Source organism: Dasypus novemcinctus, chromosome 4 (genome assembly GCF_030445035.2).
Source record: "Dasypus novemcinctus isolate mDasNov1 chromosome 4, mDasNov1.1.hap2, whole genome shotgun sequence".
In the NCBI taxonomy this organism is placed as follows: Eukaryota; Metazoa; Chordata; class Mammalia; order Cingulata; family Dasypodidae; genus Dasypus; species Dasypus novemcinctus.
Genome location: NC_080676.1, coordinates 48,288,631 through 48,311,367, shown reverse-complemented (window position 1 = coordinate 48,311,367; position 22,737 = coordinate 48,288,631). Strand labels below are relative to the sequence as shown.

General features: G+C 34.6%; 1 protein-coding gene across 1 annotated transcript in view; it reads right to left on the bottom strand.

Annotated features, from left to right (window-relative positions):
- The window catches only part of LOC139438838 (uncharacterized), a 396,979-nt gene that overhangs the window by 261,354 nt on the left and 112,888 nt on the right, over positions 1–22,737 (bottom strand). The window contains exon 3 of the mRNA XM_071214469.1: positions 5,471–5,533. Within this exon, the coding sequence (XP_071070570.1) occupies positions 5,471–5,533 (63 nt within the window). The remainder of the gene's footprint in view (positions 1–5,470; positions 5,534–22,737) is intronic.

Genomic DNA, 22,737 nt, shown 5'->3' with positions numbered 1-22,737 from the left:
TCAAGTCCCTATTTTCAATTCTTCTGGCTATATACTTAATAGTGGGATTGCCGAATCATACAGTATTTCTATATTTAGCTTTTTGTGAACTGCCAAACTGTCCTCCACAATGGCTGCACCATAAATGCCATTTTATCATGTTGAGAAAGTTCCCTTGTATTCCTATTTTTGTGATTATTTTTATCATAAAAGAATGGGGGATTTTGTCTAGTGCCTTTTCTGCATAAATTGAGGTTATCATGTGTGCTCCCCATTTCATTCTATTAATGTCATATATTATACTGACTGCTTATATTGAACCATTTGACTGCTTATATTGAACCATTTATTGAGAATAAATACCACTTGGTCACGTTGCATGCTTTATACCATTAACAGTATACTGTTAATATACTGTTGGATTCAGTTTGCCAGAATTTTGTTGAGGATTTTTGCATCTATATTCATAAGAAATATTGGTCTGAAATTTTCTTTTCTTGTGCTATCCTTATCTGAGTTTGGTAGAGGATAGAGCTGATTTCATAGAATCAGTTAAGAAGAAATCAATAACTTCTATTTTTTTTAAGAATTTGAGAATTGGTGTTAAATTTTTTTAACATGTTTCATAGAATTCAGCAGTTAAACCATCTGGTACTGGATATTTCTTTGTTAGGAGGTTTTTAATTGATGATTCGATTTCTTATTAGAGGTCTCGAGATTTTTCTGTTTCTTCTTACAACTCATTAAGTAATTTGTATGTTTCTAGAAATTTGTCATTTTCATTAAGGTTTTCTAAATTAGGCGTATAATTGTTCATATACTCGCTTTATAATCTTTTTTTATTTCTATATGGTTGATAGTGATGTCCCCACTTTGATTCCTGATTTTAGGTATTTGTGTCCTTTCTTTTTCTTTGTCAGTCTGGCTAAAGGTTTATTGATTAATCTTCTCAACAAACCAAGTTTTGATTTTTTATTCTTTCTATTGCTTTTCTATTGTCTCTTTCATTTCTCTTCTCCAATCTTTACTATTTCCTTCCTTCTACAAAATTTAGATTTAGTTTGAATTTCTTGTTCTAGTTTCTTTAGGGGTGAAATTAGTTTATTGATTTGTGACCTTTCTTCTTTTTTAATATAAACCTTTAAAGCTATAAATTTCCCTCTAGTACTATTCCCGTTTTGAGGGATGTTTTATTTTAAATCTCTCCATCTCCATATGACAAAAGGAACATAGATGGGCAACTGCTGCCAAGAGAAGTTCTATAGAATTTTCAACTATCATTAAGAAAACCCATGCAGAGCCTCAAATTGCCAGGTAGAAGGTTTTCATAAGCCACACTGTATAGCAGTGAAAACACTTTGTCTCAATACAAAATGTTTTTGTCTCATTTCCTGGAAACTTGCATAGATATATTAAAGGAAAACAGAAGCCAAATTGGGCTTGTTAGGATAAACAGCCATTCAATAATGTAAGGGAGTGGTGAAATTTAGATCCCTTTGTAGCAACAATTAAAAACAATTGAAGGGAAGCTGATATTGCTCAAGCAATTGGGCTCCCACCTACCATATAGGAGGTCCAGGGTTTGATGCCCAGGACCTCCTGGTGAAGGCAAGCTGGCCCATGTGGGGAGCTGGCCCATGCAGAGTGCTGCCCCACGAAGGAGTGCTGGACCATGCAGAGAGCTGGTGCAGCAAGATGACACAACAAAAAGAAACACAGAGAAGGGACAATAAGAGATGCAGCAGATCAGGGAGCTGAGGTGGCGCAAGAGAATGATCGCTTCTCTCCTACTCCAGAAGGTCCCAGGATTGGTTCCCAGAGCCACCTAATAAGAATACAAGTAGACACAGAAGAAAACACAGTGAATGGACACAGGCAGATAATGGGGATGGGGGATGGGGGGGAGGGATAAATATATCTTTAAAAAGAAGAAAAAAACAATTGAAGTTTTTCTTGTCAATAAACCACCTTCTAATATTGTACATAAATTCACAAGAAGTCTTCCTGCTAATAGTATACTTTACAAAATGAGTTACCCTGGGTAAGTTTTTGTTTTATCCCACTTCCTCTGAAAGTTTTTTTTAAACAATTGCCTTTGGTAACAACTTAGGAAAAATATTGGCAAGGAGAACTTGCTAAAATGTACATTAAGGCTGCCTGCCAAAATAGTGGTATAAAACAGGTGCTTTTAAAGTCAGGAGGTGGAAGCAGAAGAAAACCAACAGACAGAATAAGCATGGGAAATGACCGCAAAACAAGAGAGCCTGTGCCTCATACTGTCATTGCCACCTGGCCCAGCGAGAAGCCATCCCTCAACCATCCAGCTCACAGGTGTTTATGCACCCTCCTGGGATGGAGCCTGGGATATCTTCAGCTTTCGCTATTGTTGTAGTCTGTGGTTTTGTTTGAGTGTGTATTTCTTTCCTTCTCTTATTAGAAGAAATTCTATTCTGTGAACTTCTGGTTCACTTATTTAATCACAAAAAGTACAGTGTTTTTTCTGATTTATTTGACCTCATTTTTTGCAGTAAAAGAAATAATCATGTTTTGTCTGATTTATTAGAAATTCCTATTTGTAGTTAAAGGAGATTCTTTTAGCTGATTTGTTTGGTTTCTCTTTTACTTTAAAGCAATAATCAAAATTTTTGTTTTACTTATTAGAAATTCATAGTTGCTGATAAAGACAATGGGTCACACTTCTGTTAAAAATAAGTTTTAGAGGAATTATGAAGACATTTGCTTTTGTAGTTTAACTTTGATCTCCTCATATATCAGTACATTTCACCTGGACCAACTTTAGTCCAGGAGGCTAAATTGAGATCAGATGCCAATAGTTTAGACCAATCATTGACCTTGGAGGTATGAGGAAGCAAGTTCCTACACTAAATCTTCCTAAAAGGGAAGTCTTTTGTGCTTGGTATGACTATGTAGTCAATGCCCCTAATTCTCTTGCTTGTTTCTACATCATTTTCACACATTCATTTAGTCTTTTAAAATGTGGTCATTCTTAACCTGTGTTTTAAGTGATAACAAGCCAGAAAAGTGTCCATTATTCAAAAATGCCAGGCAACATTTCTTATAGAAATGCCTTCTCCTAGCTTTGTGAAACATTAAAATTACCCTGTAGACAACAGGGCAATAGTCAGTTATTCTGAGGTTGATAGGTTCTTTCTGCCCTTTGGCAACCTTGTTCATATATCTGTGTATTGCCTGACTATTCTATATGATTAGATCTGATAATTTTTAAAGATACTATCATTTTAGAAAAAAATTATAAATGACCTCCCCAAATTATTGGATTTATAGACACTACCAGTTTATGTATCTATTCTTAGGCCACTGAAAAACCAAGAGAGTTGATATCCTAACTTGCACAGCTATGGATGAGTGTCCACTGATGTTCCAGAATTTCATGTGGCTACACCAAAGAAATCCACGTAAATGCTCTACCAACATACTGATATCAATGACAATCTGGCAGTACGGTGGCCTTAAGATAGCACATTAGAAATGGGACTTTTACAATGGTAAGAAAGATAGAATCCACCTTTATTGCAGAACTCATAAAGTGCCCACAATATACAATAATATACATTATTAAAGAAATGTTCTGATTTGTGAATTATAGCACCATATTAAGAGTCCCTCATTATACTACCTTTTCTTAGAAAACAAGTCAAATTTATCTTCTTGGTACATTATCTTTATCTCTTTTTTGGATAGAGTCTTTATAATGTATTTTGAGTATATAGATATATTTTAGAGTTAAAATTAAATTAAAAGTTGACATAGGTATTTCTTTTAAAAATATATATTTTTTCTTCAGTTATTGTCACTGTCTTCCAAGCCTTTTTCAGGTTGTTTAAAGGGAATTAGTATGTCATTGTTATTTTACAAGTGCGTTTTTAAAAATTACATTTCATATTGATTTTATAAAGGCTCTCCTTGTGAACTTAAAAGTAAAGAAAAGATGTGGAAACAAATTTTGCCATTTGTGACAGCTGATCAGGGAAGAGTATATGACCATAACTAGTCAACCTTTCAGGGGAGCCTCTGTTGGGTCAACCTATCAGTTTTCTAATGCTTTACATTTGATTCTGTCATTCCACATTATAAACCCTGAGAGCTTACTATGTGGCCAAGTTTGGCAATAGATTCTAAGGAAACTAGGTGAATTAGATATGGCCCTTTCCACAAAGACCAGAAATGTGGGCATGAAGAATAGTGGTCTGCTTTCCTGGTGCTGCAAGAAGAAGAAAATGTCCAATTATGGATGATATTATTCCAATTAAGCTTCTATAGTTCATAATTATACATGAATTCCTAAATGTAGCTGATTAGGGCATTCACAATCTTTTCCTTCCTTAATTCTTCAGACATATCACCCTCTCCGAAACATTAAACTCCAGATAGTAACTTCTTTGTAACCAAAATTTAATCTTATACCAGCCTCAGCTGCTCATCACTCCCTGAACATCCCTACCTGGCTTAGATGCCCACCTCCTTTGTCAAATTGTACCCTATTCTTATTCCTACTGTTTTCACTTATTACCCTATATTACATTTGCTTGTTTTCTTGAATGATTCCCATTAGATGTAATACCTGAGAAGCAGATACATATTCTTCACCATTATACCCCCAGCTCAAAGTACCTGGCATTTAAGAGATGCTCAATAAATATTTGTTAATGTATGAGTAAGTTGCCTAACCTCCATTTTCCAAGAGAAATAAAATATTCTAATTGGTCCATTCCATGGTCTTTCAAGTCAACAACAAGCTAAATAACCCCAGATGATAGCATAATTTTTAATTACACTGATTAAAATCTCTTAACCTGTAATTAAATGAAGACTTACTTTTCTTTAATTTAATATCCATAATAAAATACAACTGTTAGGAATTTCCAATTAGTTGGCTTTTTTCAAACCCATATTAATTTAGGATTCAAGTTCCACTTTGATACATTTATATAAGCTAATTCCTATAGTTGTTTGGAACATTGTATGGCTCAGAGTAAGGTTCAATAACATTAGCATGATGGCAGAAGTGGAGGTGGGGTGATAGCAATAATGAATGTATAATATCAGTGATATTATCTCAAATTATATGGAAGACATGTATCCAAGAGTGTAAAGAAAGTGATAAAAATTTAGACACTAATTGAATCCTTTCAAAATATAAGGAATGCAGAACCAGATGTCTTCTTTATAAGTAAGATTGTTATTTGCATTTTTAGAGTAAACAATATAATAAACCATAGTACTGGGGAACAGAATATGAAATATAATTGTATTATTTTACAATGCTTTGTAATGTGTGGAAAAATTCCCCTCAGTGATCACATATGTAAATAAATACTATTGACATCTGAATGCTTTTTGACAAAACAGCAGAGAAAGAGTGAAAAAGCATGCTGTTGTTTTTTTCCTTCTCTTTAACTGCTCAAAGGGTCTACAAATATTTATAAAAGGTCACCAACAGAGGGCTTACCTGGGGTCAAATGAAAGAGGCCCTAAACCATCAAAAGCTATTTCCAATGTCCAGCTGGGAGATCTAAACAGAGAGTAACAAAGACAGTTTGTGAGAGAGCTGACACACAGTATTCTGGAAGAAGTGAAATCAATTGTGACATTTTTCATTTATTTGTAAATGCCTCTTTGGCAATACACTCACTCAAAATGACAGTCGCTTCTTGCAGAATAGAGGAGGTGATGGTTGAAAAAAAAAAATCCTGACACTTGCTTTAATGAGATTCTGCATTAGGACTACTCTAACCCTTTCCCCCAAAGAGGAGTTTAGCTTTTATTTTCAAAATCATACCACAGTAATTTTGAATGTGTTATCTCTATGAAAAACTAAACCTTCCAGTCCCCTTATCATTCATTAGAAGAAAACATTCTAAAGCAAGTATCTAAATAAATATCAGCTATATGGACTGATTAGTTCTTTTTTATTAAGACTACTGTTTTATTACAAACTATAATACAGAGTGTGACTGAACAACTTAAGACACACTCTTGGAACTATCAGCAAGGAAAAATTAAAGTTACATTTTCAAAGAAGACTTTATTTTTTACATTTTAAGTTCCTCAGAAAAAGAAGTGACCAGCACAGAAAAGTTTTATTCATCTCTGTAATTTGAACAATTCCAAATTAAAGCAGTTTAATGACTGCATTTCATTTATTCATTCATTTGTACTTTAACAATGTACGCAAGCATTTAGTGCTGTGCAAAGCAAAGCAACTGGCAAAATCCACTTCTAAAACCCAAAAGAAATGTAAATTATAATGTGCAAGTAAAATATTATTCAATCCAGAGAGTAGGCCCATACCTATCACCTATTAGTCAACCAACCTCTTAAATTGGAAAACTGCATAAGATCGAATCTTTTAGGATGCCCCCCCCAAAAAAAAACACACATGCATTTTGGCATTACATAAATCTGAGATAAAATTCTAGCCCCAGATAACTAATAAAGAGAACACAGAGGGGAAGTAGAGTTGGCTCAACTGACAGAGAGTCTGCCTGCCATATAGGAGGTCCAGAGTTCAAACCCAGGGCTTCCTGACCTGTGTGGTGAGCTGGCCCATGCACAGTGCTGACACACACAAGAAGTGCCATGCTATGCAGGGGTGTCCCCTGCATAGGGGAGCCCCACACACAAGGAGTGTGCCCCTCAAGGAGAGCTGCCCCACGCGAAAAAAGCACAGCCTGCTCAGGAGTGGCACTGCACACATGGAGAGCTGACGCAGCAAGATGATGCAACAAAAAGAGACACAGATTCTCGGTGCCGCCGACAAGGATGCAAGCAGACACAGAAGAACACACAGCAAATGGACACAGAGAGCAGACTCAGACAATGGAGAGGGGACAGGGAAGGGGAGAGAAATAAATAAAAAATACATCTTAAAAAAAAAAAAAGAGACCACAGAGAAGTATAACTAAAAATCTCTCAGGTTTCAATTTTTACCTGTAAAGTGGATTTCGTGATATTTACTGCTTAGTATTATTGTGAGGATTAAATAAACGTTGGGGCAGGGATAAAGCTCAGAGCACATTCCTGGCTCATAGTAAGCTTTCAAAAATTATATTTATGAACAAGGTTTACTTTGCCCAAAACAAATGACATCTTTCTCAAATACAACAAGAACAAAATAATCAATAAGGAACAGAAAGAGAAAAATTTGGCTATCAGGATACTGAGAGCTTTAATTTTATCTCCTCCACAAACAGCCTCTTTACAATTCTCATCATAAAACGGGATTCCCACTGTTACATAAAATACCCACTTTTGCTTGACTACAAACACTGGATACTTCAAGTGCCTTAATATCACACATTCTTGGAATATGTCCAATGTATATAGCAGTGAGCACATTTTGGAGACCGGAAGATTAACTTTGACATAAGATCTTGCATTGGCAATTTTGCCCTGTTGGTTAATGGTTAATTTTCTTGTACTGCTCAATGGAGCTCATAAACAAAACTGAGAAGCTAAATGTGTGCACTCGTGAAGCTTTAATCTCCTTATTCTAGCTTCAGTTTACCTAGAGTTGTAGTCCTCAAACTTAGCTATATATTAAAATCACCTGGTGAATTTTTTAAAATGCCAAAATCTATTTGAGATCTCCAGAATGATTTAAATTAAAATAGTTTTTAAAAGTTCTGCAGGTGATTCTAATGTGCAGCTAGGGTTTACAACCACCACTGGTACAGAGCCTGATACTATTTCTCCAATAGACACTGTTAGCTTCTTACCTGTCGCAGTCTGGCATTGTTTATGAATTCCAAAAGTAGATATTAGATTGTGTTTGTAAACTGGTCTGTTCCTCTGGACATATTAGACTGTATTAGATTCAGAGATTTCGCTTTTTCTTGATTAAATTATGATTAAGGCTTTGATTTGGCCACATCAGTCTTTAGTCCTGGTCCCCTTGGTGGGCAGGAAATCACAAAGAAAATGACACAGCAGAAGAGAGAGTTTGAGTTTTGATGCTGAGGCCCCAGGAACTAAATACACAGTAAAGAAGAACACAGAGGAAGAGAGACAGCTCATTAGAAACATCAGCAGCCAAAAGAGAGAAGCCTGATCTACAACTGACCTTGTGAAAAGAACTGAGCAGCTGAGCCCAGAAAGAATTGAGCCCTAGGGAGAAAGACAAAGTGTTACGCCAGCCTGCTGCTGAGACCAGAAGTTAGGCCCACAGAGCCTTAAGACGGAGAAGGAAGGCTGAACCCTGCAGACATTGGCAGCTATCTTGCTCCAAAACATGGCGACAGATTTTTGTGACAGAAGTAACTTACACTTTATGTCCTTGTGACTGTAAGCTTCTACCCCAAATAAATATACTTTATAAATGCCAGCTGATTTCTGGTACTTTGCAACACCCCTTTGGCTGACTAATATACTACCCAAACCTGTTTATCCTCTTCTTTGCTAGGGATTATTTTCAGGTGTCCATCTTTTCCTCAAGAAACCCTGGAGAAGATGACTTTCTTCCTAGATTCAGAACAAATCTGATTTGACTCTGCCAATAATAGTGATTCTATTTCCTTTGCCAGGGAATGATATTACCCAGATCTAGTCAATTAGATGTCAGTAAAAGTCTCCTGGGAGTTTCTAATAGCTGTCCTCTGTCCTAACAAATACTTTCTCTTCTGTTTTTAGATAATGCTATGTATGGACGTGATCCCTGGAAGTGCTCTATCTATCTTGCGAACATGGGAAAGCTAGTCTGAGGACAAAGTCAATATCTAAAGAATGGAAGAGAAGGATGGAAAGAAGCAGAGATTGTATTAAAGTTATCCAGCTGCCAAATTAAATCCCCTCTCTTCTGGAATTGTGTGAAAGAAATTCCCATAGCATCTAAGTACTTTGAACTAATAAAGCATCTGTATTAGTCAGCCAAAGAGGTGCTGATGCAAAATACCAGAAATCAGTTGGTTTTTATAAAATGTATGTATTTGGGGTAGAAGCTTACAGTTACCAGGCTGTAAAGCGTAAGTTACTTCCGTAATCAAAATATATTGTCACGTGTTGGAGCAAGATGGCCTCTGGTGTCTGTAAAGGTTCAGGCTTCCTGGGTTCCTCTCTTCCATGGTTTGTTTCTTTCCAGGCTCAGCTGCTAACCTCTCTCCACAAGGCCAGCTGTAGACAATCAGGTGAATGGCTGGTCTCTCTTCCCAGGGCCTCTGCCATACCTAATGGAGACTTCTCTCTGCTCATCTCTGTGCTTACTTCCCAGGCTCCAGCATTAAAACTTCAACATCAAAACTCCAACTAACTCCTCTGCTCTGCCATGTAGTTTTCTCTGTGAGTCCTCTCCCACCAAGGGGGTGGGGATTCAAGGTTCTACTGACATGGCCCAATCAAAGCCTTAATCATTATTTAATCAAGTAAAAGTAAAATCTCTGAATCCAATATAATCTAATATGCTCAGAGGAACAGACCAGTTTAGAAACATAATCCAACATCTATTTTTGGAATTCATAAATAATGCCAAACTGCTACAATCCCAAACAATATGCAAAAAAAAAAAGACAAAAAACAACCCCAAACAACCCTCTACATCAAGCCTAAGTTTAGTTTAAAACTTCCTCTTATTGTTTATATTTTGAAATATTTTATGAATTAAGCCAACTGGTGAAAAAGTCTCACTGTATCTTAGAAACTAGTGTCAGATTAATTAATTAAACTGGTTTACAGCACATGTTTTAACAAAGAAATATTGTGTAGTATATCATAGACATACAAAATCTAATAGTAGATCCTGGACTTTTAACAATTTTTCCACATCTACACATAATGTGGAAAATTAAAAAATATTTTCTATAGCACATATATTCAAATACATTCATATATTTTAATTGTTTTAATTGTTGCAAAGGTATGGTATTTTAAAGTGGGAAAAATGAGATCTTTGGTATCTATCCACAACTACCACATGACTTCCTAATAACCAAGTCTGTTTTCTTTTTACTGATTCCCAAAATACCTTGCATTTCTTACCTTTCTTATTTGCAAATGTCCAGACTATAATTATGGTCCTGAAAAGTTCTTTCTTTACCTTAAACAGTTATTTCCTGACCCAGAAGATACTTCGAAAACTTGGGAATGATGCCTTACTGTCAACCACAGAGTTGGAATGGAATTAAGAGGTATCTGTCCCCAAAAGGTATATTATGGAACTTTAAATCACCATACACTATAATCACCATGCTCTAATCAGATATTTTAAATCTGGTTTTAAAAGCTCTAAGTTCCTCCATGGTGCTTCTCCCTCATCCCCAACACTGCAATACATGTGTTATTTATTTAACAATATAAAAATATTCACCAGCATTTTTGTGGGGAAGGGTGAGACAAGACAATCTGTGGCAGATGGGATCTGCTGGAGAGCAGAAAGCATCATGTATTAGGAATTCTAGCTTTGGGGAGCCAGCAGAGATGGTCAGATAAGAGAGAAATGAGGTGAGAACAGAGCTGGTAAAAGGGCTTCCTGATATTGGTCCCTTACCCCATAATCCATCGTATTTTCTATTAATTTATAAATATCATGGTAAACTTGATGTGATAGATTTCTCGTGAAAGCCAATAGGAAATAGAGTTTGGTGCAGGGCCATGTTGGTAGAAAGGCTGAAACTTAAGTGAAAACATTTCTAGGAATTTTTAAGATGTCTTTAATATTTTGAAGTGTATTTTTGGAGGCAAGTTTTTATTTCTTATGAGTCCCATTTCATTCACAGAAATATATGAGCTGTCCTAAGAACCATTGGTATTTCAATTGTAAATATTAAGGAGAGTTGCATTACAATGCAGACAGGTAATCCTGAGACCCAGCAGAGCAATAATGATTAACAACATACTCTAGAGGGAGTATAAATTTTAATGGTATCACTCATAAAATCCATGTTTCAAAGGTTACAAAACAGAATCAAGTTTACCAAAAAGAAAACAAATCATCTTGCTTTGGGGTTTCTTCTCATCTCTGTTTTTTTTAAAATAATCAACATCATCTCCCTAGAGCTGGAAAACAATACTTACCTGCAAATGAACTACAGGAAGTTCTGGAATCCATATAAAGGACATCTCTCACTGGATTCTGCTCTTAATAAATTTCACGGCCAATGTTTATGCAAAATTATTTTTAAAAAGAGACGGCAGACTTTAGGGAAGTAGCATTTACATGGATTTTGTTTCCTGATGATAACTATGATGCACAATGCCTCTTCACAAGATTACATGAGTTAGAAGGTAACTCCATTTCACTCTTAGTGCTGATTAGAGTTTCAGTGGAGTAAGGATCTTAATTCTATACTCCAAACTAAGTGAAAACTGAAAGAATCCAGAGTCTTAGAAATAATGACCAAAAAGGACTAGACCTAAATGAGCAAAAATGAAAGAAACTGTGATGAAAATTGGTAAAGAAAGCTGAGGAGAAATAAACACCATGCATACAACAAACAGAGGGCAAAATAGACCCCAAACATCAATAAATACACTTCTTTTTAATAACTCTTAATTCTTAGCAAAGGATCCGTGAGCTTGAATTGAAATTCAAGAAAACATTATTCTTGTGGGGACATTTTAGTCCAGATGTGATATATTTATTAAATAATACACAGTACAGTGCGGACTTAGTGAGGGGTCTGTGATTTTCACCTGACTGGCAAAGGGGTCCGTGGAACAAAAAAGGTTAAGAACCCCTGCTCTAATGGGAACTAATTACATAATATTCATGACAGCTTATTTGTTTTAATGCTTTTTAACAACCATAATTTTATATCTTATTTTCAAATTATATTAACTATATAAGTCAGTGTGCTTTTGCCTCAGCAAATTAGTCCACAGTTTCACAACCTATTGTGGTCAACAAGAGCTATATCAGTCCCATTCAATATTTTAAGTCACATTTCCTACTTCTATGTTTGCTATATTTTCTATATTTCTATAAGGATAATCTTATAGTGCAAGGCATACCATAGCAGTATATAATCTAAATAAAAAGGAAAAGACTAATATGCATTAAACGGTAGCCATTTTAATCAATACTATTAACACTGTTAGTAAAATCTAGTGGGTAGGGGGACTCTTCTCTGCAGAGGAAGTATCAAACATCAAGTTGAAGTAAGTTCTCATTCATGTATTTAGATATGTCTAGTTTCGGAATCAGCAAACTTTGTTCTATAAAGGTCCACAAAATAAATATCTTTAACTTTGCAGGACCTATGGTCTTTGTTGCAACTACTCTACTCTTCTATTGTAATGTAAATGTACTATAGACAATACATCAATTAATGAGTATGGCTACATGCCAAAAATCTTTATTTAAGAAACAGGTGGTAGGCCAGATTTGGCCTGAAGGTTGTAATTTTCCAACCCCTCGTCAGTTCATCATTTTGAAAAGTGATACATTACATTCTCAATATGAAATAGGAAGCAGGAAAGGGCCTGAGGTTAGGTAGAATTTTTGTTGCACTCTAAAATCCCAGAATATCAAAAACACATGTGATTATAACTTCAAGAAAATTGTGGTAGATCTTTTTATTGACTATTGTCTTATTGACTATTATCCATGCAAATCTCCCGCTTTATTAAAAGGATAGATTCTTTAGAACCTGCCAACCAGGTAAAACTCCTCCTACGTATTTCTATAATTGAATTTCCCTGGCAATCAAGACAGCTTTGACAAAAGAGATGACACATCACATTTTGATCATTGAAAGGTTAATGACATTTTATAAAGGAAAAAAAAAAGACCTTTTTCTATCACTCGGATGTGCCCCAGGTTTCTTGCCTCTTTCTAGAAATTCACATACTTTACTATTTTAGAAAGTAGAGCAGAACAAAATTATTATTAAATAGCTTCAAGTACCCTTAAGAATCATGACAGCTTGGACCTCCTTTTACTCCACCCTCTATCAGGTAATATATCACAACACATTCAAAATTGTGAATAGAAAATGTTAGTGATAGTAGAATGGCACTAAGTTATTTAAGTGGCAAACTACTAATAAAAATTTCAATGTTACAAAATGCAATTGTTAAACATCAGCTAGCTATTAAAATATCAACTTACTAAGACTTACTACATCTCTAACGTGCTTTCCGTAGGAAAAATTATAAAAATAATCATGATTCAGTTATCACAAATAATATCTAATATAAAGTGACTCACTACACTATGCCAGCACTATAACAGGTGCTATATATTTATTAAATTATTTTAATTCTCAAAGCAATCCTATATAATGTAGGTACTATTATTACCCTCATTATACAATGATGAGGAACTGGGGCACAAAGAGGTTAAATAATTTGCCCAAAGTCAGGGATTTGAAACTAGACAGTATTGACTCCAAATGTTAATGAAGCCAAAGCCATGATTCAATGTTTGCATAGGAATATTAGTCCACTGGCCTAATTAGTCAGTATGGCCTAAACTCTGCCTTGGATGCCTAGAAAATGTCACCACTGGCAGAGGGTAGTGAAACAAGAGTTGAAAGTGAATGCAGAGAAATATATGACAAAGCAGATAGGAGCTGGGAAAGAGGGAGTCTCCTGAAACATATCTGAGAGTCCAAAAGTCATTTATTCAACAAACGCTACAGGTCAGTAAGTCCTCTTTTTTTTTTTTTTTTTTCAATTAATTTCTCTTTTTTTATCTCATCCTTTTTTAAAAATTTTTATTCCTTACTCCCACTCCCCAGATGGCTCACTTGTCTTCCTAGGAGGCACCAGGAACTGAATCCAGGACCTCCCATGTGAGCTTGAGCCACATCTGCTCCCAATAAGCCCTCCTCATAAACATTTCAAACACATTATTTTTCAAAGATTAATTTTTTTATTTCTGCCCCCTTTGCCATCTGTGCTTGCTGTCTGTTGTCTGTGTCCATTCGCTGCATGTTCTCCTGTGTCTGCGTAACTTATCTTCTCATATTCTCTTTAGGAGGCACTGGGAACCGATCCCAGTACCTCCAACGAGGGAGAGACACTCAATCGCTTAAGCCACCCCAGCTCCCTGGTCTGCTGTGTCTCTCCCTCTCTCCTCTGTGTCTCCCTTTGTTGCATTATCTTGCTGTGTCAGCTCTCTGCAGCACAGGCTATCAGCTCTGCACAGCTTGGGCCAGCTCGCCTTCAGCAGAAGGCCCTGGAAATCAAACCCGGGCCTCACATATGGTAGATGGGAATCTAATCGCTTGAGCTACATCTGCTTCCCTCAAACACCTTTTTTCAGGCTTTGGAATCAGATCAGTCTATTGTTTAAATTCTAGCTCCACCACTTACTAACTAGCTGGTTTTTTGATTACATAAAATCAATGATTCTCAGCCTCCTCTTGAGGGTAACAATCCATATCTCCAATTTCTAATGAGGATTGAATGAATTAATGAGAGCCTGGTACAAAATAGGTGCTCCCCAAATGGTAGCTGCTATTATTATTTGGCTTTTGTTCCTTTTTTCTTAATTAGAAAGGGTGGTAAATAACTGTGTATGTGTCTTAGTTTGCTAGGCTGGTGAAATACATAGGTGTGAAAATACTGGGTATGAATTTTAGTTTGCTAGGCTGCCAAACTGCAATATACCAGAATGGGTTAGTTCCTAAAATGGGGATTTATTAGCTAACAAGCTTACAGTTCTGAGGCTATGAAAAAGTCCAAATCAAGGCATCAACAGGCAATGCTTTCTCCCTGAAGACCATCCTGGACTCCTCTGTCACATGGCAAGACAGGTGGTAGCATCTACTTTTCTCTGTCTTCTCTTCCGTGTTTCCTTGCTTTTAGCTTCTAGCTTCAGTGGCTTTTTCTCTCAATGTCTGAATTTTATTCATATAAAGAACTCCTATAAGAGGATTAAGACCCACCCTAGGCCACTCCTTAACAAAACCAACCTAATCAAAAGGCCCTTAATTGGAGTAACCTAATCAAACAGGCCCACCTACAATGGGTCCACATCCACAGGAATGGATTAACTTTAAGAACCTAATTTTCTAGAAACCATTCAGTTTCAAGTCATCACAGTATATCAACAAGCCAGGATAACTAGATAAATAAAAAGTTAAAAAATTAACAATCTGCATGGCTTATCTATATGATTTTGGAGTTCTTAAACATTTACTATCTCCCAAGTACTAGAAACCTCATTTGAAAAGAAACCAGTTATGATGAGCTATAAAGACAAATTCTTTATAAGACAGACTGAAATATTCACTTTCCCCTGGGGAGATTACATACATATAGCTATTAAGACTTTTTATTTCAATTCACAGAGCTTCCCACATTACCTGTGGTTACAGTAATCTTTAAATGTCCCTTCAGCCCTGAGCAAGTTAGGACCTGGCACAGGCTAAGAACTCCTCTCCCCATGCCCTTATCTTCTCACTCTCAGTTTAAAGCAACTCCCTTTCTCCATTTTCCCCAATGTGAAATATAATATTATTTTATCATTTTCAATGTGTGGCTTGATACACAAAAGACTGAAAAGAATTGTGCTACTAGATGCCATCTGATATACTAGCCATTGAGTGAGGAGATCATGACAATCATATTTTAATGTAACTAACCCATACTCCAGTAAAATTTTAAACTTATGATATTCATCATGGAAAATTAGCAACAGTCAGTATGTCCTCCCATGGCCCACTGGGTGGAATGCGGGAGAGTGAGGGCTACAATGTGGACCATTGATCATAAGGTGCAGCAGTGCTCAGAAATGTATTCACCAAATACAATGAATGTCTCATGATGATGGAGGAGATTGTTGTTATGGGGGGAGGAGTGGGTTGACGGGGGTGGGGGGTATACCAGGACCTCATATTTTTTTAATGTAATATTAAAAAAATAAAGACAAAAAATAAAAATTAAATTTAAAAAAGTAGATCATATTTCAAAGAACTTTGGCTAATTAGAAAGAAAAAAGAAATAAATATGGGGGAAAAATAAATGAGGGCAAGCTTATTCATAGAAATAAATTATTTTTCTTTGCTAATTTTCTCCTGAAGAATATTACACTTGCTCTATTCCTTTCACAAATTGAATTTACAGAAGAAAAAGCAAAATAATGTTATACAATCATACGACAATAATGTCTAAAATAGTGAAAATAAAGACATATAATTATGTTTCTATATTTACATCTAAGTTGGCAATGACCTGGCAATTTAAGAATACAAACATCATACATAAGGAAAAAGACCATTTCCCACAGTTGAGATAAATAGGCAATATAAAGCCTCAGGTAGGTTAATTAGTAAGATTAGTTCTAACAGGCAGGAAAATCTCACCAGAGAGAATTTATATTTCATCGGTTTTCAATTCTTCAAGCAAGTATTAAGAAATTATTCTTCATATCACTTGTGTTGTTTCCTGTTTTGAGTTCCATTTTCAAACTTAAACTAATCTATGATGTCTTTGTTAGAGCAAAGTTTAAAGTACATTTATATGGGAGATATATACAAAGATTTCAGAATACTTCATTTGGCTACCATCATTGATCTTTGATTTTACAGAAGTTAATTTTTATGTGAATTATGCCAAAATTACAGTGAGATGATAGAATGTGAGTTGAGCAGAAAACTCAGTCTTTGGCTATGTTAATATCAGAACAGAGGAGAAGACAAATAAGATATTGATCCGATTGTATTCCATGGGATATAACATATACTATAGAATGTGGAATTTTTTGAAAGGGATATTGACATCAGAAGGGTAAGAGAAGAGTAATGAAAGAAAGACAAGAAGCATTAAACAAACAATACCTTCATTCATTTCAACCACTTTGTCAAGGGTTAACCTTGATGCTAAAGCTTTTGAAATATCTTGTGTTTTAAAGGAAGCCTATTAGAAAATTATTTCCTTTGAAATGTTATTTATATCTCATGTTTAAGAATATGGAATCTGTGTATTGAGCACACTCGCCAAACTTTGGTATGAACCATGATTACTTCTAGTAAAACATTGAATAATAGTTTTATTTATGTGAGGTATATGTGTCTTGTTCACGGCAAAGAATGACAGGAGAAATAGAAAGGGAGATAAAGAGTGAGAGAAAGTGAGAAAGGTATTGAGAGTGATATCTTACTAACTCAGATAAATTATAATATACCTTTAGGATGCCATTAGCTTTTCCCACTCTGAGTAATTCAAAACACTGAGCTTTTGCCTTGAAAAGATCCAGAATACAGATATCTGTCATGAGAGGGCTGCTACTGCTGCTTTCTTATAAAGTTTACCAGGCTTTTGATCTTTTAAATTGCAACTGGGATACCCAGGAGCTTAGTTCAATCAAAATATATCAGAAATATTTAATAGTTTACCTACTTTCATACATCAATTTGCTGCAGATAAGGAAAGGGGAAGATGCCTGGCCTGGTGTTTAAAAATTTAGGTTAAGAATAAATATAGGGTTGGAAACATGTAGAAGGAGCACCTAACCTAACCTTGCATGTCAGGAAAGGTTTTCTAGAGGACGTGAAATATAAACTATGTGCTTAAGAACAAGTAGAAGATACCTATATGAAGGAAGAAATGAAAGAGGACCACATTAATAAAGCCCCATAAACAAGCAAAAAGCATAGTTGTTCAGGGAATTCAATATGGCTAAAGCATGGACTATGAAGATGAATGGCAAGAGATGAAGCTAGACATATAGCCAAAGGCCTTGCAGGTCATATTGAAGTGATTTGATTTTATTCTGAAGTTAATGGCAAATCCCTAAAATATTTGAAGTGGGTCTGTGATTTACTTTCTAGTTAAATCATTCTTATTTCTGAAGTGTGAAGAGCATACTTTGCAAGACTAGCAACAGACACCTTTTATGAAGCAGTGTCATTAATCAGATGCAAAATGATGGTGGGTTACTTCAAGTATTGGCAGTGGGGACGTCAAAAAGTAAATGGCTATGAAAACTATTAAGGAGGTAGAATTAACAATTTGTTAATTAACTAGTTTTGAGAAATAAGTACAGCAGTACAACACATTGATATTAAAAAAAAAACAAAGAAAGAAAGAAAGGAAATGGACTTGGAGACCTTGAAATGAATGAGATGGTTTCTAACCTGCTTTTTGTCATACAACCTGCCAACCTTTTAGATTTTGATAGGTTAAAAAAAGTGTTTTTAAAAATCACTTTGCATTTTCCAAACATTATGTCTAAGCCTTTATTAGATGCAAATCACTTTGCATTAAAAAAAAAAAAATCTGTTCTGTTCAAACAATTATTTTAAAGACAAACCCTTACATAAAAGACCATAAAGCAACTTGCTCATTTGTAGCTCTAACAAATTAGTTGCCAAACTTTTAAATTAGGATATATCATACTTAAACACACACACATATACACATTTCTAGCTGTTCTTGATAATTGGAAGATTTGACAACACTAGGACATCATTCTCTCTCAAAAAAAAATTGGCTGAAGCTGATTAGTGACTACTTCCTTTTAAGAGTATATTTTCTCCAATTTCCTAGCGAGTCCCCACAATGCCGTACTTTCTCACCAGCATGTAGGCTATGTGGTAGTTGCCTGTGTTCACCTTTACACTGTGACAGAGACACTAGTGAGTTCTGACATAAACAAACCTTGGCTATTAGCAAATTAAGAGAAAAACAATTCATTGTATAATCAATGAGGTAGTAATCAAATGGCATTAAATTACCTTGGTACCATATATTGTTCACATGTCTAATTGCCAAAGTCTTCTCTTCAAAGAAGAAAAAAATAATTTTAAGAAGTTCAACCTGAGTTTAAAACTTCTCAGAACAAACCAAAACCAAAATCAGTTACTGATTTGCAAAATGCCTCATCAAGGTTTTCTTCAGATACATTTCTTAAAAATGATTAAGAAAAAGAAAGCATAAAATACTCAAGGTAAGAGCATAAACCTTTGCCATTTTCTATTATCTTACCAGGGAAGCATCCTAATATATGTTTCAGTACAATCTTCAATTAAATCTAACAAGCAAATATAATACCAAGGATATGAATGTAACTTCTAAGATAATTGTTTTGGAAGCATTGCAATTAAAGGTAAAAATACATAAAGCTTTCCTTTGGCAAAATAATGTTTCAGTGACACAGGCAAGCAGTCGCTTACATAAAATTTAATAATCAGTAGATGTTATGTCAATAGTTACAACCAAAGGAAAAAATCCTATAAATCAAGAATATGAAGTTTTGTTCATTTTCTCTAATAAGATTTCAGAAAATAAAATAATTCAAAAGACAATCTTCACGTCACAACCTACACTGAAAGCATATGTGTTTTACTGCATGAAACACACAATCATTTAAAAATTAATTTTAAAAGTAACTATAGCAAGGGAGCTTTTCACAATTAATTCTGAGCTAATATTCACATTTTAAAATGTTTCTAAAATCTAAATAATAAAAATTGCAATAAAAATGTCAAATATTAGATTCTCAAATGTACTCACTTCTGATTTTTTTTTCAAATTTATTGATTTTTTTTTCAAATTTCAAGAAAGAAGTCTCTAATCTTTTGTGATATAACATCATTTAAAGAAATGATAAGTTTGATATTTGGTCCCATTAGTCATAAAATATGCCTTTCATAATTTCCCCTTTCATCAAACAAAAATTAATGAGATTTAACAGAAACACTATTGCATATCACAGGGATTGTTCCAAAACTATATATATCCACTGTTTGACAACCAAGGTGCCATAAAAATAACTACTTTTTTTAGGCAATAGTTTATTGATGAATTTTATTAGCTTTGTTCAATGAATAATTTCATAGGAAGCCTTTTAAATTAATCCAAAAGAATTCTACCAATATATATATATTCAGCGAGGCGATTTTTTTAAGCCAGCTGTCAGAAATGGTCAGTTCCAGTCAATTCCTAAAGGCTCTGTGCTATTTCAAAAACAATTCTTGGTTAGTAATCAATCAAACAACAAGCAGACAATGAACAGGCAGTGAAAAAAAACAAGAAGACAAGGAGAAAAAAAAATGTGCAGAGAAGAAAAAACAACAAGCAGACAACAAGCAAAAAGAAAGAGTTGACAATGAGCAAAAACAAACAAGCAGGGAGCAGATGTGACTCAAGAAGTTCAGTGCCTGCCTCCCACAGGTGAGGTCCTGGGTTTGGTTCTTGGTGTCTCCTAAAGAAAAAAACAGACAATGGGCAAAAAAAACAACAAACAGACAACAAGCAAACCAACGATCAGGCCAAGAGCGCAAACAATGAGCAAAAACAATTAGCAAATAGATGAGGGATCAGTCTCAGGAAGGGAAAAAAAACTGTTATGAGGGACAAAGGCAGTCATTATATGCTGGTAAAGGGATAAATTCAACAAGATGTGAGAATTATAGATATATATATATATGCACCTAATGGTAGAGCCCCAAAATATATGAAGTAAATACTGACAGATTTGAAAGGAGAAACTGGCAGTTCTTTATTATTAGAAGAATTCAATGAATCAACTTCAATAATGGATAGAACATCTAATCAGTAGACTAATAAGGAAACAGAAGAGTTTTAACTATACTCTATACCAACTAGACCTAACAGACCTATATAGAAAACTTTACCCAACAACAGCAGAATATATATTCTCCTCTAGTGCACATGGAGGAAAATGTATATTTTTCACCAAAGACTACATATTAAGTCTCAATAAATTCACAAATATTTAAATCATACAGGTTATCTTCTCTGACCACAAAGGAATGAAACTAGAAATCAATAATAGAAGGAGAAATGGAAAATTCACAAATATGCAGAAATTAAACAACATAATCTTAACCAATAGATTAAAGAAGAAATCACAAGGGAAATTAGAAATTATCTTGAGACAAACAAAAGTGAAATCACAACATTGCAACATATATGGAATGCAGCAAATACAATGCTGAGAGGGAAATTTAGAGTTCTAAAATCCAAATGTTTGTCTTAAAAAGAAGGAAGATTTAAAATCAGAGACTGAACCTCAAAATAAGGAAGAAATGGGAAAAAATGAACAATATAAACACAAAGCAAGCTGAGAAAGAAAATAACAAAGATTAGAGTGAATAAATAGAGAATAAAAACAATAGAAAGAATCAACAATACCAAAAGTTGATTCTTTGAAAATATCAATAAAATTGACAAAAATTTAGCAAGACTGATAAAAAAAAAAAAGAAAAGACACAAATTGGCTAAAATCAGAAATAAAAGGTGGTCATTACCTGAACTCACTGAACTAAAATGGAGTATGAGGATATTATGAACAGTATGCCAATAAATGAGATAACCTAAATGTAACGGGAAAAATCCAAAAAACACACAAACTACCTACACTGACTCAAGAAGAAACAGAAGATCTCAGCAAACCAGTAACTATTACCATGATTGAATCAGTACTGAAATATCTCCCAACAGAGAAAAGCCCAGGATCAGATGACAACACAGGAATTTTACCAAACTTTTCAAGAAGAATTAACACCAATCCCACTCAAACATTTCCAAAAACTTGAGGAGGAAAGAACATAATTTTGCTTCATTCCACAAAGCCAACATCACCCTTAAATCAGAGCCAGATAGATCTAACACAAGAAAGGAAATTACAGACCAATATCTTTTATGAATATATACAAAAATTCTCAACAAAATACTAGCAAACTGAAAACAATATTACATTAATAAAATTATACACCATAATCAAGCAGGACTTATCTCAGGTAGGCAAGGGAGGTTCAATGTAAGAAAATCAAGTAATGTAATATAACACATTAACAGAAAAAAAGGAAAAATCATATGATCATCTTAATTGATACAGAAAAGTCTTTGACAAAATCCGGCACTTCTTGATAAAAACACTTAGAATACTATGGATAGAAAGAAAATAACTCAAATGATAAAGGACATATATGAAAAATCCAAAGCTAACATCACATGCATTGGTGAAAAACTGAAAGCTTTCTCTCCCAGGTCAGACAAGACAATGATGCATACTGTCACCAGTTATTCAACACTGTACTAGAATTTCTAGCCAGAACAATTGACATGTAAAAGAAATAAAAGCACTCGAATGGGAAAGGAAAAAATAAAACTTCCTCTATTTGCAGATGACATGATCTTATTTTTTTTTTTGACATGATCTTATATACACAAAATTCAAAAAATGCACAAAAAAGCTCTTAGACTTAATAAATGAAATACAAAATCAACATTCCAAATCAGGAATGTTTTATACACTAGTAATGAAAAATGAGAAAAAGAAAACAAGAGAAAACATTACATTTATAACAGCTACTAAAAGAATCAATATCTAAGAATAAATTAAGTATAAAGGACTTGCATAAAACTACAAAACATTGCAAAAATATATCAAAGGAGACATAAAAAATGGAAGGACATTCTGTGTTGATGGATTAGAATACTTAATATTATTAAGATGTCAATTCTATTGAAAGCATTTTACAGATTCCATGTAATCACAATGGAAATTCCAATGCCTTCTTTGCAGAAGGGGAAGAGCCAATTATCAAATTTATATGGAAGAGTAAGAAGCCCCAAATAGGCAAAGCCATCCTGAAAAAGACAAAGTTGGAGCACTCACACTTTCCAATTTAAAATTTATTACAAAGCCACAGTAATCAAAACAGCATGGTACTGGCACAAGGACAGACAAATAGAACATATAATTGAATTGAGGGTTCAGAAATAAACCCCCACATTTATGGCCAACTAATTTTATACAAGGGACAAAGATGACTCAATTAGGAAAGAGTAGTCTCTTTTAACTAACGG